This window comes from Drosophila innubila, chromosome X, assembly GCF_004354385.1.
Source record: "Drosophila innubila isolate TH190305 chromosome X, UK_Dinn_1.0, whole genome shotgun sequence".
In the NCBI taxonomy this organism is placed as follows: Eukaryota; Metazoa; Arthropoda; class Insecta; order Diptera; family Drosophilidae; genus Drosophila; species Drosophila innubila.
Window position 1 is genome coordinate 29,501,097 of NC_047626.1, and position 17,962 is coordinate 29,519,058.

The 17,962-nt window shown below is 39.0% G+C and overlaps 2 protein-coding genes across 2 annotated transcripts; one reads left to right on the plus strand and one right to left on the minus strand.

The window, feature by feature from the left end:
• Positions 1 to 691: 691 nt before the first annotated feature.
• Positions 692 to 12,255, plus strand: LOC117782679 (cytoplasmic dynein 1 light intermediate chain 1). Its single transcript, XM_034619709.1, has 8 exons — positions 692 to 926; positions 1,390 to 1,561; positions 8,702 to 8,892; positions 8,958 to 9,358; positions 9,425 to 9,654; positions 9,728 to 9,839; positions 9,911 to 10,102; positions 10,171 to 12,255. Exons 2-8 carry the CDS (start codon positions 1,455 to 1,457, stop codon positions 10,444 to 10,446), a joined length of 1,509 nt encoding a protein of 502 aa, XP_034475600.1. The 5' UTR covers positions 692 to 926; positions 1,390 to 1,454; the 3' UTR covers positions 10,447 to 12,255.
• LOC117784339 (armadillo repeat-containing protein 2) lies at positions 2,995 to 6,494 on the minus strand. The gene is made up of 7 exons (XM_034622051.1): positions 6,082 to 6,494; positions 5,989 to 6,012; positions 5,706 to 5,904; positions 5,147 to 5,284; positions 4,457 to 5,064; positions 4,216 to 4,396; positions 2,995 to 4,147 (listed from the first exon to the last, which is right to left on the minus strand). Exons 1-7 carry the CDS (start codon positions 6,492 to 6,494, stop codon positions 3,020 to 3,022), a joined length of 2,691 nt encoding a protein of 896 aa, XP_034477942.1. The 3' UTR covers positions 2,995 to 3,019.
• Positions 12,256 to 17,962: the final 5,707 nt, after the last annotated feature.

Here is a 17,962-nt window from a genome sequence, read left to right on the forward strand (position 1 = left end):
GCGTAAATAAGAGGAAAAAACATGAATCGCTAAAATAAGCAAATAAAATAAATCAGGTTTTTACATAACAAGTAAATTTCAAATTTTGTTCGGTTTTGGAAAAAAAATTAAGAATATAAGAAAAGTAAATATAAATTTGTCTATGTTATATAATAATTTCGGCCGGCCCGGGCTTTACAAATTGAATTCGGGCCTCAAAAAGAAGGCCTGTGCCCATCTCTAGTTCTCACTGCTTCACAATGTGACATCATATTTTTGACGACTTGCGATGATTTCAATGTGCCAAGAAGTCGTCTGCAAAAGGACGCAGTTGAGCAACAACAGATTGCGAAACACCCATCGTGTGGATTTATAAGTTCAATACGAAAGGTGGAACACGATATCTTTGTTTATAATTTACATTTATTGCTTTTACATTTATTGCAACGGCGTGTGACAATGGTGTTCACATTGGAACGAAACATTTTTGCGACTCCAAATTGTTGTCGCAAAGATTTAGACGTTCACATTGCTTTGTGACGTTGTGATCCTGCTTTGCGAAGCTTTGTGAACCAGTGGGATCGCACCATTATGAAACCAAATCTGAATCTATTTTAGGAATACCCCCATTTATTTTGTTCAAACACAACAATGGTTTGAGTAATGCCAGACTTGCAAATTGTTTTTCGTTGGCAGCACCGTCATCATTTTTCCTATCGTTATCCAGTGTGTACACACTGTGTTTAGTTTCGTTGTGCTATTTCAGCGAAAAATTCATCATCTCAATATCGGGCGTATATTTTTTTGTTGTTATTTTTATTCAACAATAACTCAAAGCAAAGTAACGAGCGTCAGATGCAGCAATTTACAAGCTAAACTTCAAATTTTGTTCAAAAGGATTGAATTAGCAAGCAGAGTGCACAAAAATAATTCGAGTAAAAGCTGCAGTACGTAAAGAAAAAAAAAAAAAAAACAAGCAAACGCCAAGAGATTTTGCAAATTGTTCATAGACAGACAGACAGACAGACAGACAGACAGAGAATCAAACAGCCTAAAGTCAGCAGCAGCAGCATTAGAAGCAGAAGCAGCTGTGCTGCGTAACATGCGCAAAGCAACAAAGCTGCAATAATAAAATATTTAAATAGACATAATCTGCGCGTTTGTCATACCTACAAATTCGCGACGTCAACGTCGACGTCGCTGCCGCTGCCGCCCTGCAACGTAACAAAACGGAGTAGCGGAAGCGTCGCGTCGCTGTTGGCGTAGGCGTTTTTAAATATAGCGAACACCTTGCAAGTCTGCTGGCTCTAAGTTCAATGCAACTTGATTGTTATTGTTATTATTGCTCTGTGTCTCAGTGTGTGTGTGTGTGTGTTTGTGTTGCTCTAACATTTTTCGTGCATCCCGCAGAAGCTGCCCAGCACCCAAGCCACGGAAGAGGTTAATCGGAGCAGTTAGTGAACAACATTACTGCTATGGCAATGGACAGCATCAGCACGCAAACAATGACGGGCAGTAATGCGCTGACATCATCCTTTACCACCAAGAAGAAGGATGCCGCCGCCGACAAGGAGAACCTCTGGTGAGTTTCTTGTGTTTCAATTCTCTTTATTGCATTTGTTTCTCTCTAAATAGTTAACCGACGTTTTGGGCTCACTTGATATTTACCATATGACAGAAACTTTATTTTGTTCGTTTTCGTTTTTGACTGACACAAAACAGCTGCTTTTCATCTACCTTCTTCGATTTTGCCATCTATCGACTTTCTTTAGCTGACGTTTGCAATAATTTTCGGTTACTGCCATCTCTTTTTCTCTTTCTTTGCTTCTCTATGTGTGTGTGTCCGTGTGCGTGCGCCGGCTGCAGGTGCTAATCACCATACCCTCTAACCCACCCAACCACCCACCTGAAAAGCAGCTGATTTCTTGCCGCTATTAAATTTAGTGCATGTTGTCATTTGGACAACGCTCGCCTAACCTCAAACCACGTTTGGCTTAAACACACAAACATACATACATATTGATATGCGCATTTTATATATTTTTGCGAATTTTCTTTTGCGATGATTTAATGAGTTTGTGGCCTAAACAAGAGCTAAACGCTAATACAACAATTACTAAAGGGATTTTAGAGAGAGAGCAAACGAGCGAGAGAGAAAGAGGCCAAACTTGCCGATGATTCATTGAGCAGCAAAATCGAGGGCAATGTCGTTGGCAGCGCAGTTGGCAGCGCACACCTTTTGCTTTATCAATTTTTGTTGTGTCTAATGGGCAAGACACACAAATTTGTACACATATTATGTACAATTATGCATGTATGTGTGTATAAACACACTTGTTAAATTCATAAGTCAAGCTATCGATAGTTCCAATTCATATGGGCCGTTGACAGTCCAATTGGAATTTGCATTGTCCAATGAGCGAACAGTTGATTTTAGCTGAGTCTATGCGTGTGTGTGTTTTCTTTTTGCTGCTTGCGATTGTGTGTGTGTAGTCGATGTTGTCATCGCTTAAATATCTACATATGAACAAATCGATCGTCAGGTGGCGCGCATGTGCAGAACAGCAGGTAAAACGCAGATCCATTTCAAATGAGAATGAAATCGATATTCCAAAATCTGTTTACATTTGTGGGAAACGATCTAAACACAGTTACTATTTGTACAAGTTTCTTGGAAATTTCCGATAATCATGAATTAGAAACATTGAAAAAGATATGGAATTTTTCTAAAGCCGACAGACTTCCCTTTACAAAATCAATATTGCTTTAAACATAATTGTATACTTAATATTAATGATGTAAATCTGAGCAAAACTTAGATATTAAACATCTATTTAAAATTGTAAATGGAAAGAATAGATGACTGAATTATTTGATCTTACAAAATTTACATTTATCGACAAGAGTTAGTATGTTTCGATAATAGCATAATTCGGTATTCCTCAGTCAGCTGAGATATTTCAATATATGTATATGTATATTTATTGTGTATATTTGTATATATATTCGATACGCTTCAGATTTTGAAGTTGAAAATGTTCTACATTTCTTCGATAAATACATCGTCATTGTCGTTGTCATCGTTATCGTTATCGATATACACTGCTTGGCGTTGTTGGTGCTGTTGTTGCCTATCGAAGTTGTTTTGAATGCGCTCCAATAAATCGGTGGCTACCAGAGCAAAATCCTCCCATAATGCATCAGGTGTCGAATCCGGATCCAGTTGCGTATCCGTCTCTAGATCTTTCCCTGGCTCTGAATGCGGCTCCGGCTCCGGCTCTGGATCCTGTTCCGCTTCTGCTTCGTCATCGACGTCGGCGGCAATTAATCGATCTTCATCTAAATAATCGGCTAAGAGTTCGCTAACCTCGTCGAGAATGCTACCATTGAGACACAGGGCTGTCGCACACTGGCCATCAATCAGCAGATTCCACAGTGCCTGACAGACAATATTTGCCAGAAACCAATCCTCCTGCTCGAGTGCACCGCGTAAAAGTAACGTCAATAGCTCAGCTCCACGTAGCTGTAGAAATGGAGCTCGTTGCTCGCCATCCCCGAGCAGATTGACCAGCACTCCAATGGCGCATGTGCGCAACTCGTAATCCTGTCCACTCGCCTGTCGTGTGAGCTGCTGGACCATCAATGGCAATCCATTGGCCTTGCAGAAACATTGGCGTGCCAGCTCATTGCGTGTTAGATTGCCCAGCACACGGGCAATTTCCACCTTGGTGGACACCGATCTCGACTGACAGCGGCCCAAAGCTGTGGCCAATTCCGTCGACAGCTCGTCAATGAGACTTTGGAGTGAACCAGGCGCTGGTGGCGTTGATACTGATGTCACTGTCGTTTGCTTGTCCTGGTAAAAACATAGATTGTGAAGGGCACCCAGCGTGGCATGCAGTAGCTCCAACATCTCCATAGCCGGGTGTCCAGCTTCAGTTGGTCCATCCAACGCAGCGGCTGCGTTCTTCAACAGACGCAACAGCACCTTGCCCAGAGCGTGGACATTGCCGAGACCGGCACCAACCTCCGCATTGACACTCATATTAGCCACGACCCGAATCAGCTTGATCTGGGCATCCAGTAGTGTCTCGTTAGCCGGCGTGCGTTCGCTTAGCTGCTGCAGCACATTCAATAGATACTCCATGGCCACATCGTTGTGATAGTACTGCATGGAATACAGATTGATTCAACTGTTGTTTAATTAATTCAGAATGATTTGTGGCTGCTGCTCACCTGAACGCGTGCCGACTCGTGCTTGGCCAGAATATTGCCAAGCATGTAGCCAAGTCGGCTGAGCACCGCCAGCAGACGCTCGCTGTCCTTAGATCCCTTGGAGCAGGGACCCAGCAGCAGACCAATGCGTGCGGCATAGTTAAGCAACGTCTCGCAACAGTCGACATCCTCGGACAATACACTAGATATATTGGATAATCATTAAGGATAACAGCTGGAAAGGGACTTGAACTTGTCATACCTTAGTGTGCGCACCACATTGGCCTGTACCTCCAGCTCACCCATGGACACCTCGGCGGCACGTATTAGATGTGGACACGCCATTTGCAGCTGTAGTTGCAATCGCTGCTGCTGCTTGGCCACATCCGCTAGAGCTCGCAGAGCTGCCGACAGCTGATAAAGGGTGTGGAGTGGCGGCCCACTCAGTCGGCGTGTGGCGCCCGCCTCGTTGAGCATTTGCAAGTGTAGGATCATTAGATCAACGGCTCCATGGCGTGCCAGGCGGCATACCAGGGTTTGTTGGCCATTCAATTTTCGTATATCGGACGTTGATGTCAAAGCTGTTACTGCTGCAATCGTCGCCGGCGGCAGTGGCTCCTCTAGCCCGGCTGCCCAGTTGCGATTGAGTGCATCATCCCGATCCTGGGCGCTGCTAGCGGTTAGAAAGCGTATACAACCATAGGCATAAATGCAGGCCTCCGGCTCGTCCAATGGCGAGGCGTGACCCAGACCATCGATCAGTAGCTCCAGCACATCATTCTCATGGAATAGACCATCGTGCTGCTCGTGGCGGGCTACCTTAAAGATTAGCTTGCAGGCACCGGTCAAATTGCTGCCCGTTACTCGTAGCTACAAAGATGAAAGAGTATTGCAAATCGAATGAAAATCAATGGAGGAGAATTTTTATTGAATTGATTAATTCATCACTTACCGCAAGGACGACACGTGCTACAGCTAGAAGGACACGCGGTGACGTGCACTCGACGAGACCGTAGAGACCGCCCAATATGAAAGCGCGCTTAAAGTTGCGCTCCTGTTTGCGCACCCGAGTGTACAGCTCCAAAAGGATCTGATATTAAGATAGATGTGTCAAATGGTAGGACCAGAAAATGGTTTAGAATTATGGCAAGATTATGAGAAACTTGGAAAATATGACACTTTCAGCAGCCACTGATGGGTCAAAGTGATCGGAAATAAGTGTATACCCACAATATGTTAAAATTGCAGCAGGCATCGATTTCTCTAATTTTTCTTAGTTTTCAAATACGAAATTTTTGAGTTAACCCAACAAAGTTATTAGAATAATAAAATATGGACATATCGGGAACGAAATACTAATGGGTTTTAAAAGCAAATATAATATTCTGCCAAAATAATAAGAGACTATATTAGAAGGGAACTATATTATAAGGCAAATTATGCTGTTTATTATTTTGCACATGTCTGTGTACGAAAAATTTGAATATTTTTCTTTGTGAATCGATTCTCACCGCATTGATGTGCTGCACAGTTTCAGCGCTGCAATCCTTGAGACCGGCATGCTGCTTGAGCAGCTCGATGAGCGTCTCCGTGCTGCACTGACCCAGCAGAGCTCCATTGCGTGCAGGCGGAGTTGTTGTTGTTGCCACTTGAGCAGCTGCACCTGGCAATGCCGGCAACTGACGTGGCGGCGCCAACTTTGTATCCAGACTGCGACGATTTAGTTTCAGTTCCAGCTCCAGCTCTAGATCCGATTTGGCTTTTGCTGGCGTTGTTGGTGTCAGAGATTTGTGCATTTCGTTCTGCAGATATCGCATACTGTGAAGACAGGAGAGGAGCAGCACAAGTGTGGTTACCTGGTGCATTATAAGGCGTCTATAAACTTACGAGAAAGCACTCGGCGGACGACCTGCTAACGCCACCTTTCCGTAGAGCACACGTCCAGGCTCACGTGGCGTTATGGGTCGCCTTGTGCTGACCAAGCGTGCGCCTCCAGCGGCTGTCATTGCCGCCGTTACTGTTGCCGTTGTCGTGGACAGGTCACCCAAAAATATTTTGGCCTCGCTGATAAGCTCCGCGGATGTCTTGCGTCTGCCCATTCCCGTTCCTATACCTCCTCCCAGACCCAGACGCTGTAGGGATTGTGTGTTGCTGTTTTCGAGACTTTTTTGCTGTCGCTGCTTCTGTTGCTGCTGTCGCTGTTGTGGTTGCTGAGGTGGCACCTCCGATGGAATCTCCTGCTTTGTTTGTGGAGCGGCACGCGTCTCGCTGCGCGAACGTCGCTTCAGCAGCAGACTCATCCTGCCAATTAACTATTAACGACTGAATCCAAATTTCGTTTCGAGTCTGGACTTGGTCCTGCACAAAATGTGATCCACTTTTCACGAGTGTCGTTGTCGAAATGCGCACTGGTAATGCCAGACGTCTCGTCTCCTGTCTACCTTACTGCCAGGCTGACATTACCAACTTGGAAAATATTTTTCGTTTGGGCCCTTCGTGCACCATGCCAACCAGCCTGGAACCCAAATGGGAGGGATAACGCCGAAGGTCGGGAGGGGAGGTAGTATTGCCGGGTTGTTTGCATGTCTCTTAAGTGTAAAGCGACTCACCACCAAGCTACAGTGGCTCGAGCGTTGGTCAAAATCATTTCAATTATTTGAATATGTTTTATGTTGGTGCGTTCTTTGTTTTCCCTTTTAATTGAAGAATATATATTTAAGCATTTAAGATATCTTATTATTATCGTAAATTGAAACAAGAATTAAAATAAGAACTGTTTTAAATATCAAAGCGTTCGACTTTTCGGGAAAAATCAATTTATCGCCTGTATTATAATAGAATAACACCTCACTCAATAAGTCCCTGGCCTAACTAATAAAACAACAACTTTTATATAAAATTTAATTTTATTCATCAATGTTATATTTTTTCAAAGAATATACCCTGATTCCATCGCTTATCTAACAGTGCGATGCCATATTTAAAAATCTCTTTACTATGGAAGTGTACTTGTTTTTGACAGATTTTAAGCAAACGCGGCACCCAATTTGAGAACAGCTTTCTCATGCTCAAATTTTTATGCTAGAACTTGAAAATATATTTATCTGAGACCATTAATTCCTTGTCTCCCTCAACTTCATTTTACGATCTAAAAATAATATTTTATAGATTGTATTTTCTACTTTCCGGAACAACTGCCGAATTTGGACGATTAGAGAGTTCTTCTTCATTTGTGTTTGTACGCCCACGTTTAACCTTATCATACTACCACTAACCGTTGGTTTTAACAAAATAGAGTCTGAATAACATTTATAATGCAATTTTTTGGTTTCAAAAATGTTTATTCCATCAACAAAATTTTTTTTTTCAATGCAAGAAAGTTCAGATTTTTTCATTGTTCAAAAAAATTAAAAAGGACCTTTTTTTAAGTGACGGTTACTTTGCAAACTAATAAGCTCAAATTTGAACACAGTACTTCTAAAGGAATGAAACTTTCGAAAAAAAAGTATGGATTTTTTTATTAGTATAAGTATTTAAAATTCGATCCCATCGATCTATATTTACATCACTAATTCAGTCCATATATCATTAAAAAGAATATCAGGATTGCCAAAGAAATCAAAACTAACCGAAAATGTCCTAAAACTCGGTTTGTAATGAATAAAGTTGGTTTTGATTTGACAATTAAAAAATTGGTAAATATTGGCTATAACCAAATAGATTAGTTTTACTTAATACCCATAGATATAATTAGGTAAAGAATTAAAATAGTCCTTCAACCACTGTGTGGTGCACGACACCTTTGAATAAACAATAGAAGAGAACAGTTAAAAACCAAAAGTCGGAAAGCGGGCAATCGATATTCGCAGCTCGCAGTTTTTGGCACGAATGCGCCATTATATTGAGAAGGAGCTGGCGTCCAGTTCCCCAAATGAGTATCCGCCATTTGCATGTCATTCAGTCAGTTAGTCAGCTATACAGTTAGTCAGTTGATTTGTTAGTCAGCGTCTAAGTGGGTGAATGAGTGAGTGAATGAGTCAGTTGGTCAGCAAAAGTGGACATTTTTCAATCGAAATATTTAATTGGATTTAATTGAATTGCACAAATGTTTTGCTGAAATTGCATGCTTCGTAAAATATTGACTCTGGTGAATGTATTTTCGAAATATACATATATATATATATATATATATATATATATATATATATAGCACATTTATATAGCACATTTATATATATATTTTGTGTAAAGAAGAAAAAAGAAGGCGGTCTGTGGTCTCATAAATAGCACAGGGATGCAATTAGTTTGATTGCGTGGCATGACACAGTGTTAAGGATTGTGGATAGAGGATTGAGGATTGTGGTTCGTAGTGACATGAAATTGGGGCAACGTTAATGTAGATTGCAAAAATGTGATAGCCCACGGAACTGACTCAATTGTGGTTTTATGATTTTGGTTTTGGTGTTTTTAATATTCCCATTTTTCCATTTGTTTTTCTTTGTCGCAGGTCAGCGATATTGAATGAAGTACAAACACAAGGCAGCACAAAATTACCATCTAACAAATCAGTACTAGTATTAGGTGACAATGCCACTGGTAAGACGACACTCATCGCAAAGCTGCAGGGTGTGGAAGATCCGAAGAAAGGCTCCGGCCTGGAGTATGCCTACATTGATGTCAAGGATGAGTACAGAGACGGTGATTGTTTTTTATTTTCATTATATGATTAGATTTAACCAATTTTTTTTTTTTTATTTTTACAGATATGACGCGCCTAAGCGTTTGGGTTCTGGATGGCGATCCAGGGCACACAAATCTGCTGCACTATGCGCTAAACGAAACGAACTATGCACACACCCTCGTCATACTAACAGTCTCGATGACACAGCCATGGGGCTGGCTCGAGCAGCTGAATCAATGGATTAAGGTGCTGGCCCAGCACATTGAAAGCCTGCAGCTGGATCCCAAAGAGAAGGAGGCGGCACGTCAGCGACTGGCAACGACGTGGCAAAGCTACTGTGAGGTGGGCGATGATCTGGATCCTGGTTCGCCAGTTAAACGCACCATGCACAACAATTCAATCGATGAGGATGATCTGTTGCCGCTGACAGAGGACGCACTAATTACAAATCTGGGCCTGGACATTGTTGTTGTCGTCACAAAGGTGCGTACACCAAAATTCTCGAAAATTGTCTGTCACCTATTGAAGTTTTTTGAACTTGTTTTGTAGACGGACTACATGACAACGCTGGAGAAAGAATACGAGTACCGCGATGAGCATTTCGATTTTATACAGCAATGGATACGAAACTTTTGCCTGCGGCACGGCACCTCGCTCTTCTACACGAGTGTGAAAGAGGATAAAAACTGTGATCTCCTTTACAAATATCTAACGCATCGAATTTATGGTCTACCATTCCGTACGCCAGCGCTAGTCGTTGAAAAGGATGCGGTGCTCATGTACGCATAAAATCTATTTTATATCAAATTCATTAGCTCTAGATCCTGTTTGTTATTGTTGTTGTTTTTGCAGTCCGGCGGGTTGGGATAGCCTAAAGAAAATAAGTATTCTGTATGAGAACATGCATGCGGTCAAGGCAGAGAATCATTACACAGACATAATTAAGGCGCCGCCAACACGAAAGGTGTGTATAAGTATGCTAATAATAATCGACGAACAATTTGATAAATTTATCATTTGTTTTTTTTGATGTAGGCGGTTTCCAATCGCGAAACGGAAGTACAAACCGAGGACGAACAGGCCTTTTTGGCACGTCAGCAGGAGATTCTCAAGCAAGGCGGCCAGGTGCGGGGTGAATCACCGCTACGCTCACAGGGCGCCAGCGCTGGCGGCAACAAGACTGGACCACGGACACCCGGCAGTACCGGTCAGAGTTCTCCGAAAAAGGTTCGCACAGTTGCACTTATGTGTTTAAATATTTGCATGTTAAAAATGAAATTTGTTGTTCAATGCAGATTGATCCCAAGCTGACGCCAGCCACGCCCGGCGGCGAAGGTGTGCTCGCCAACTTCTTTAATTCACTGCTACACAAAAAGTCAGGAGGACCTGCCGGTGGACCGGCTGGCGCTGCCAGTCCAGGTGGTGGCATGGGCACTCCACGCACTTCCAATGGCACTGATGCCCTCATGACGGCCGAGAAGCTAGCGGTTCGCTCAGATGCTGCTGCCGAGTTGGATCGATTGGCGCGCAGCGTAAATAAGGATATCGATTTGTCCCAAAGTGAGTGTTGAATGTGTTCAGCTGACTCTACAACAACACCAGCATCAGCAACAACAACAACATCAACATAAACATAATCATAAATATTAACAGCAGTAGCAAAACCAGCACACACAAGATCTAAAACAACTAGATCAACAGTGACAGCAGAACACATTTAATCATAATGTAAAAGGAAAAACTCAATGACACAGACTTGAAATTTGATACAGATCTAAACATTTGGCAAGCTACTGCACATACAATGAGCAATTAGCATAACGACATGTTAAGAGCAAGTCGAGCTTAAATGAAAAACAAAGTTAATTGTATATCGGTATCGGTGTTCTATAAAACAGCCATGCAATGTTGAAATTATCGCAGTTTATAGTTAAAGTAACATTTGCATTTCGCACTGATTGTGTAGCGTTCGTTGAGTTCATAAATTGCTTAAAGATTACAAAAATTTATTGATAACAAAAATAAATAACAAAAATGGAAGACAGAAATCACCACAAACGTAAATCAAGCGCAAATGTAAAAGAACATATATAAATCGGCTATGCTTGAATGGATACATTATTCAATGGAGATTCAGCACAATCTCATCGTGCTCCTCTTCTTCCGCTTGTCCGTCATGCACGTGCTTATTCTAAAATAAAAATATATATATATATTTTTTTTTTCATTTGGTAATAGCATAGTTTGGGGCCAGAGATGTGTATAATAATAAATTATTTATATTATGTAATTTTTAAAGTGTAATTTAGAATGCGTGCAATGCTGTTGTGCGCTGAGAGATTCAAGAAGCCCATGCCCAAAGCGCCCACAGGGCGTGGCATATGCTTAAACACCCACACATTTACACTTAAATGTAGCTTGTATGTATTTTTTAATTATATTAATTAATTACACACACACACTGGCTTAATGTAATATTTGTTAGAAACATTTTTTTGGAGCCCCTAAGAGAGCAAAGAGACAAAGAACAACAAGTGAAAGCGCATCGCGAAATTTATTGAAATATTATTATGAGCTGCAAGCGAATATTAAATTGAAAATGTTGCGTATTTTGTTTTTCTTTGTGAATATCTCAAAAAGTTGATTTTAATATAGTCTGATTATTATTTTTTCTCGCTCAAAGCCACACGCGTTTAATTAATGAAGTATAAAGAGAGAATACCAGAAAAACACCATTATGAACTAATTTTACCAAGCAATTTTAAATGATAAACTACAAAATGAACTTAATTGAAATTCTTTTTATGTTGAAAGTCAAGCGCAACCAAATTGAAGTACTCACGACCAATCGCTATAATACGACTCAAAACCCATACAATTTATGAGAGGCATACTATAGGCACACATATTATAGAAAAAACTACGATAAATTCACCCATTCACTGATAAATACTTACTCAGCAAGATATATTTTGTTTTGATTGAATTATTTGTTTTTCCCACTATCGATTGAAAAAAGAAAAAAAAAAAATATTGCTTAAAATTTATTTATTAATGTGAAACAGATGAGACAGAGCGAGAAAGAGAATGATATTTGTACTTTTGTATATCGGGTCAGAATAAAAGCTTAAACCTCGCTACAATTTTACACAATTGTTTATATATGTATTTATAGTTCAAGAAGTTTTTGCCATATCTTTGGCCCATTTTGCAGGCGAAGCTGCTTCCAAGTTTCGTATTGCCTCTCGCTCTACACTGTGTCTCCTAATCAACTACAACAACAACAACAAGAACAATTTGTAAAACGTGTCCTACAGGATCTATTTTTATGTATAAACAAAATTATTATTGCATATAATAAATATTGTATTACTTATTAACAATTAACTGTGGAAATTATTTTAATGAACATTTATGGTATTTATTCTAAAAGAAGTACATAAGTACAATTACAACAGCAACATTATACAAAATATTTGAAAAATATCGACATAAGTGTTGACCTTCTATGTGAACAAAGAACAAATTTGATGTAAATGCATACAAATAAATATATACTAATATTAAATGCAACAACTACAAAATAGCAAAATAAACAGAAAAAAAGGATGATAATAAAATATATAAAGATTTCCAAATAAAAATACGAAAACAATAAGTAGTTACAAACTGTCCAAAATTTTGACACTATTAATTCATAACTTTTTTATATTACTGGGCGCAAGCACACTTTTTAGACCCCTTACTTTTAAAAAGTACAGATGGCTTCTAAGTTTGTTTCAAAGAAACAGACGCTATTATGTATATATCGAGCCGTATTTGCAAAAATGACGAAGCTAAATTTTTCCGAAATTTTTTTTTTATGCAAATGAGTTCATAAATACCAACAGCATCTGGACCAAATATATTTAATTTTAATTGTATAAATTTACGAAGATATTAGCCTGTCAATTATGAAGTAAGCGACACAGGACATACGACACGATGATTCAACATTTTTTTTTTTTTTAATTTTAGTATCGGAGCATTTACCATGTAGAACCCATAGAAACGATCGGTCGAAAATTAACTTTTTTGTTTCGTAAGACTTTTTAACCAAACTGATAGAATGTGAATTTAAGTTGGTCTTATACATCCTGAACGAAGTTGGTTCAAATCGGTCAACTATATCATATAGCTGCCATAGAGATCAAGTTTTGGTATACAAAAATTTATGATTTGTGAAATTTCTAAACCAAACTGACTGAATATGCATTTAGGTTAGTCTTATACATCCCGACCAAAGTTGGTTCAAATCGATCCACTATATCATAAAGCGAGCGAAGCAAGCAGTGTGCGGAGCCACCTAGTTTATCTTGGATTCAGCCATTCAAATTCAAGAAATTTAGAATTTTTATCAAATCTCAACAATTTCAAAAATTGCTTTGGCGTTGTTTTTGAGCTGAAAGAGATTTTTAAAAGAAATAAATGTATCATAATATCTCATTTTATAGGCTCAGAATGTTCAAACGTGTGGACGATTGTAATACTTCTCGTTGTACATTGAATGTTGACTGGCTAGTTAATCAAGAAGACTTTGATTGAATTGATAAATTAAGCATTTGATTCGCTCCTGCGAGAGATTCATAAGAGATTGGCAAATCAGAACTGGAAATGCAAAAATCTGAAGCTCTAGAGTCTAGAGCTAAGAATAATAAGCACCATAGCAATAATGTAAGCCTAAACGTTAACAGGAATGTCTTTTAATATGGAACATTTTATGAATGATGTTGCAGTCGCTTGAGATGATAATCAGGTTTCAATAAAAGAATACGTTGCTTAGGCGAGCCGTGCTGAACCAGCTCATAACATTTTCACATCATTGATGTTTTCATTTCGATAATGATTTTCACAAAACGCCAATTCCAGCTTGTGTGAGAGTGTATGTAAACAGCCGGATGTGTGTATGCCCAAGGCCTGTGCCTGCCTGGTTTCATTCTAGAAATTGTGAAAAGTTGGCGCCTGGCGTCAAAGGAACAGCTGGCAGCTTCTACACTGCCCCATGCTTGCCTTGATAGTTGCAAGGATAACACTTTACTTGACCTTTGTGTGTAAACGTTTGATAAATGATGACGCCGCCTCCGCTGCGTCCGCTTCCCCTCTACTGCCACTACCACTGCCTTCTCTGCTACTTCTGCTGCTGTTGGCACTTCCATTTTCCGCTGCCTTTTGCTACTTTGTTGATACATATTGCTGTATTGTTTTAGCTCGCATCCTTGCGTTCTGACTATGCTGCCAAGTTTCTGGTCTGTAGCTTAGCTCCTCTGTTCCCTTCGGTGTCATTCTTTTATCCTTCAGTACGCCAGGCGGTTGATACGTGCTCATTTCGCTTATTGCTAGCGGTGCCTCCTTTCTGACTTTGGGTCTTGCCAGCCCCGATTTAGCTCAATATTGACATTGGTTCTGATTTGATGTTCAGCTGCACACATACTATATGTATGTACATTTGTACCAACCATACACAAGCACACATAACAATGTATCTACGTATGTCCAATGAACATCGTCCATATGTTTCCTATTTACAAACATGTATGTTTGTCAAACACGTACCAATAGCACTATTTAATCATTTACACACACTATCGAGCAACTTTACTGAAAATAATGCTTAAACACAACTTTATACAAATTCGGTGAAATTTTGAATGCAGCTGTAACATAATCAGTTTGGAAGACAGTCCACGCTAGTGACGAAGGTTGCAAAAGGCAACCAGCAATACTTGTATACAGAGGAAGATCGGATGGACTTACATATATACAAAACTATTTTGCCAAAGAATTTTTTTTATTCTGGAATAATTCATATATTGTATTAATATTCTTCGTCACAAAATTGGATATTTATTTAATTTAATCCTTCAATGTGATACAAGTAAGAACAGAAGTTGCTTGACTATTAATCTAGAGTCTAGATTCTAGACCCTTTACTGTTTTGTACCATCTTTTGGTCGATTATAAGGCTGCATCGATAGCCCACGGAGATATCGCCTATATGCTGCCATGACTGGTATTCTTGATATTCCTGCAAAGCTAACGAGCAATATGAGCAGCTCTGTTAAGGTAGGAAATGATTATTCTGAAACCTTTAATACCAAGCGAAGTCTTAGATAAGGTGTAGCCGATCTCACATCCCTGTTAAGCAATTAAATATATCTAGTTTAAGTGTTGCCAGATTAAACCAGAATCAATTGATAATTGAGAATTGAAGCGAATGGACGTGTTTTATTTTAATCGGGTACAAAGGTGAATTTCTCTTTTCTATGCTCTTCTGATATCTTCTGATAGAGAGGGCAAAATGGATACGCTGATGTTATTGTCGTCATTAGTCGCACCTAACGTGAAGTAACAGCGGCAAGCAATCAAGAAGGTCAGATTTCTGAACTGGGATCAGCAGTAAATATGGGCAATACAAAGTTTATGGTGTGCTCAAGCAGGGAATTGCGGTGTACTGATTTCAGCTGACTGCAGGAAACTAAAGCTTTAAGTTCGTCAAGGAATTTATTTACCTTCGCACTGCTGTGACTAATTGCAATAATGTCAGCCTGGATATTAAGCGGAGTATAACACTAGCCAACAGGTGAGACTTTTGACTCAGTAGGTAAATCAACAGTGAAGCATTCTCTTGACAGATGAAGAGAGGAAGATCCCAGATATGTTGCCAAGACCAAGTGGCTTAAGCCCTGTGAACCAACTGACGGAGACGCGCAAGAAACGCGTGGAGGTAACTTGTGCATCAGGGTATGCCCCAATACGGGAACAGGCCATGCAATAATACTGTATAGTACTTTTGAAGGCTCTAACTTAAAAATGGCTCTCGAAATGATTTTTTTTTGATTTGCGAGGCGTATTTTTGAAGTGAATTGCTTTTGAAAACAACGGTTCGAAATGTCGTTTGTTTTTTCACTTTTTATTTCCAGTTTCAACACAATTTTTAGGTTTATAAATATTTTTTATATTTATCCAAATCAATAGCTTTTTTATTAAATTTTATAAATAATTCAATTTAACTCAATAAATATTACATTTTGTCAAATCTCTTAACAATTTTTTAGACTCTTGAAAGCAATGCTTGCTTGTTTTCAGGAACACCACCAATTGCTTTTGGGTTGGTTTGGCGGTGTAAAAGATTTGTAGAACACCTCTGGATTAAAAAAAACGCGGCTGGAACTTTACCTCACATAATGGTGCGGAAAATTGTTTAATACAATTTTTAAACAAATTTACGTAATGAACACAAAAAATGGGTGTAAGATGAAGAAGTGCTATAAAAAATAATTCGCGCTTCATCAAGGCCTTTACACACAGAAGTATTGCTATAAAAATTTCACACGTATGAAGTTGCTTGCTTCCCATATAAATACTTGCTAGACAATTAGTTATAAAAATGTTAAAGTTTTTCACTATCGTATTAAAGTGCTTTATATTTTAATGATTTTCGAAAAGCAGAATAACATTAAACATGTGATTTGCACTGAAACTTCAAAGTGAATTTAAAAAGAAACCGCGGATGAGCCCAAAGAAATATTTATATGTTGATTCATGATATTTCGCGGTCCATCGGAACCTATTTTTTTTATTTTTTTTTTATAAATATTTTGTATGGTTGTGCACCGAATACCTAGACAATCATCCAAAATTAAATATCAGGAAATGCTTTTGTTACACGATAACAAAATAGAGTCCTAGCCTAGAGTCCCCATCCGCTGCAATCATTTCGTGATGCTTTCATCACCAGCGTGGACTTGCGCCCACAGTGATTGCTTGGGCGAATGCTTGTGCTTCCCTCTGGCTCCACTTGCCAAAACATAATGGAAGAGCACTGGAAGCAACATGAGCTAAGACGCGTCCACCGCAAATTTAGAGCGTGCTACATATTTATTATTATGTCGATAAGAGAGTAGTTAGGCGGGTAATGAACAGGTTCTTATAGGCAAGTTTGATGTAACATTTTTATTTTGATCAGCGTTAATTCCCCTGTCGAGCAGTGCAAGTAACATAACTTTGTCAAACAATGTGATTTTGTCTTTGCTAAAGGGTGTCTGATTAATGAACACAGAGATAACTATCTTTATGTAGACTTTTATGTCGCTTTCTAATTTTGTTTTTATCTAATTGACTTAAATTCAGATCAATGAAAACTCATTTACTTAAATTAAAACACAAACGATTAAGACCAAATATGGTCACAATGTGAAAGACAACAACAGATTGATATTGTGGGAGATTGGTTAAGGTATCTCAAAAAATACAACAAATTTTCATACTAAAGGTCTTGCTGCTTCCACAAGGAAGTCTAAAAATCGAAAAAAAACATCCATACAGATAAAATAAGTCATATTTAAATCTTCAAATAATTTTTAGTTATCATCAAAATTTGATTTCTTTAAAGAAAAAAATTATTTAGTTCACAATGTAGATAAATATGTATAACAATTAAAATATTTTGTTGTTTGAAATTGAACCAAGGTTCGAACCCAAACCTTGGGTTCAGGGTATATAAACCAATTCGCGAACCGAACCGATGTCTTGCTCTATGGTTCGAACCGCAGAACCGAACCTTTAACAAAATTTATGAGGTTTGCAGCCTTGATACAAAATCTCTAGTGCCTTATGCCATTCGCTGTTAAGATGCAAAACCATCCCAAGTAAGAGAGATGCCGTCTAGTTTTGGAATCAATTCAAAATTATTGGGAGTCTTGAATAGGTAATTTTCATTGTTCTTTCTTGGGGCAATTAGTTCTTTAATTTGATATACTTTTTCCCCAAAACAGTGGACTTTTTATTGAATATTAAATAAATTTTATGCAGCACATATATTTTTCATTATGTGGTAACCTGTACAGTGTTTGTGTGGGAATATTTACAGTAAGAAGAAGAGCGGGGTCTACACAAAGTGAAAAAAGCCGCCAAAATAGTAATAAAAAAAATGCTAAATTGGCCAGCAATTTTGGAAGTGGTATTTTCTTAAAGTTATATTTTAATTTAAGAGCTATAGAAATGCGTACGCTGACAAGAACGTAGAGTTGACACACAATATATGTTTGT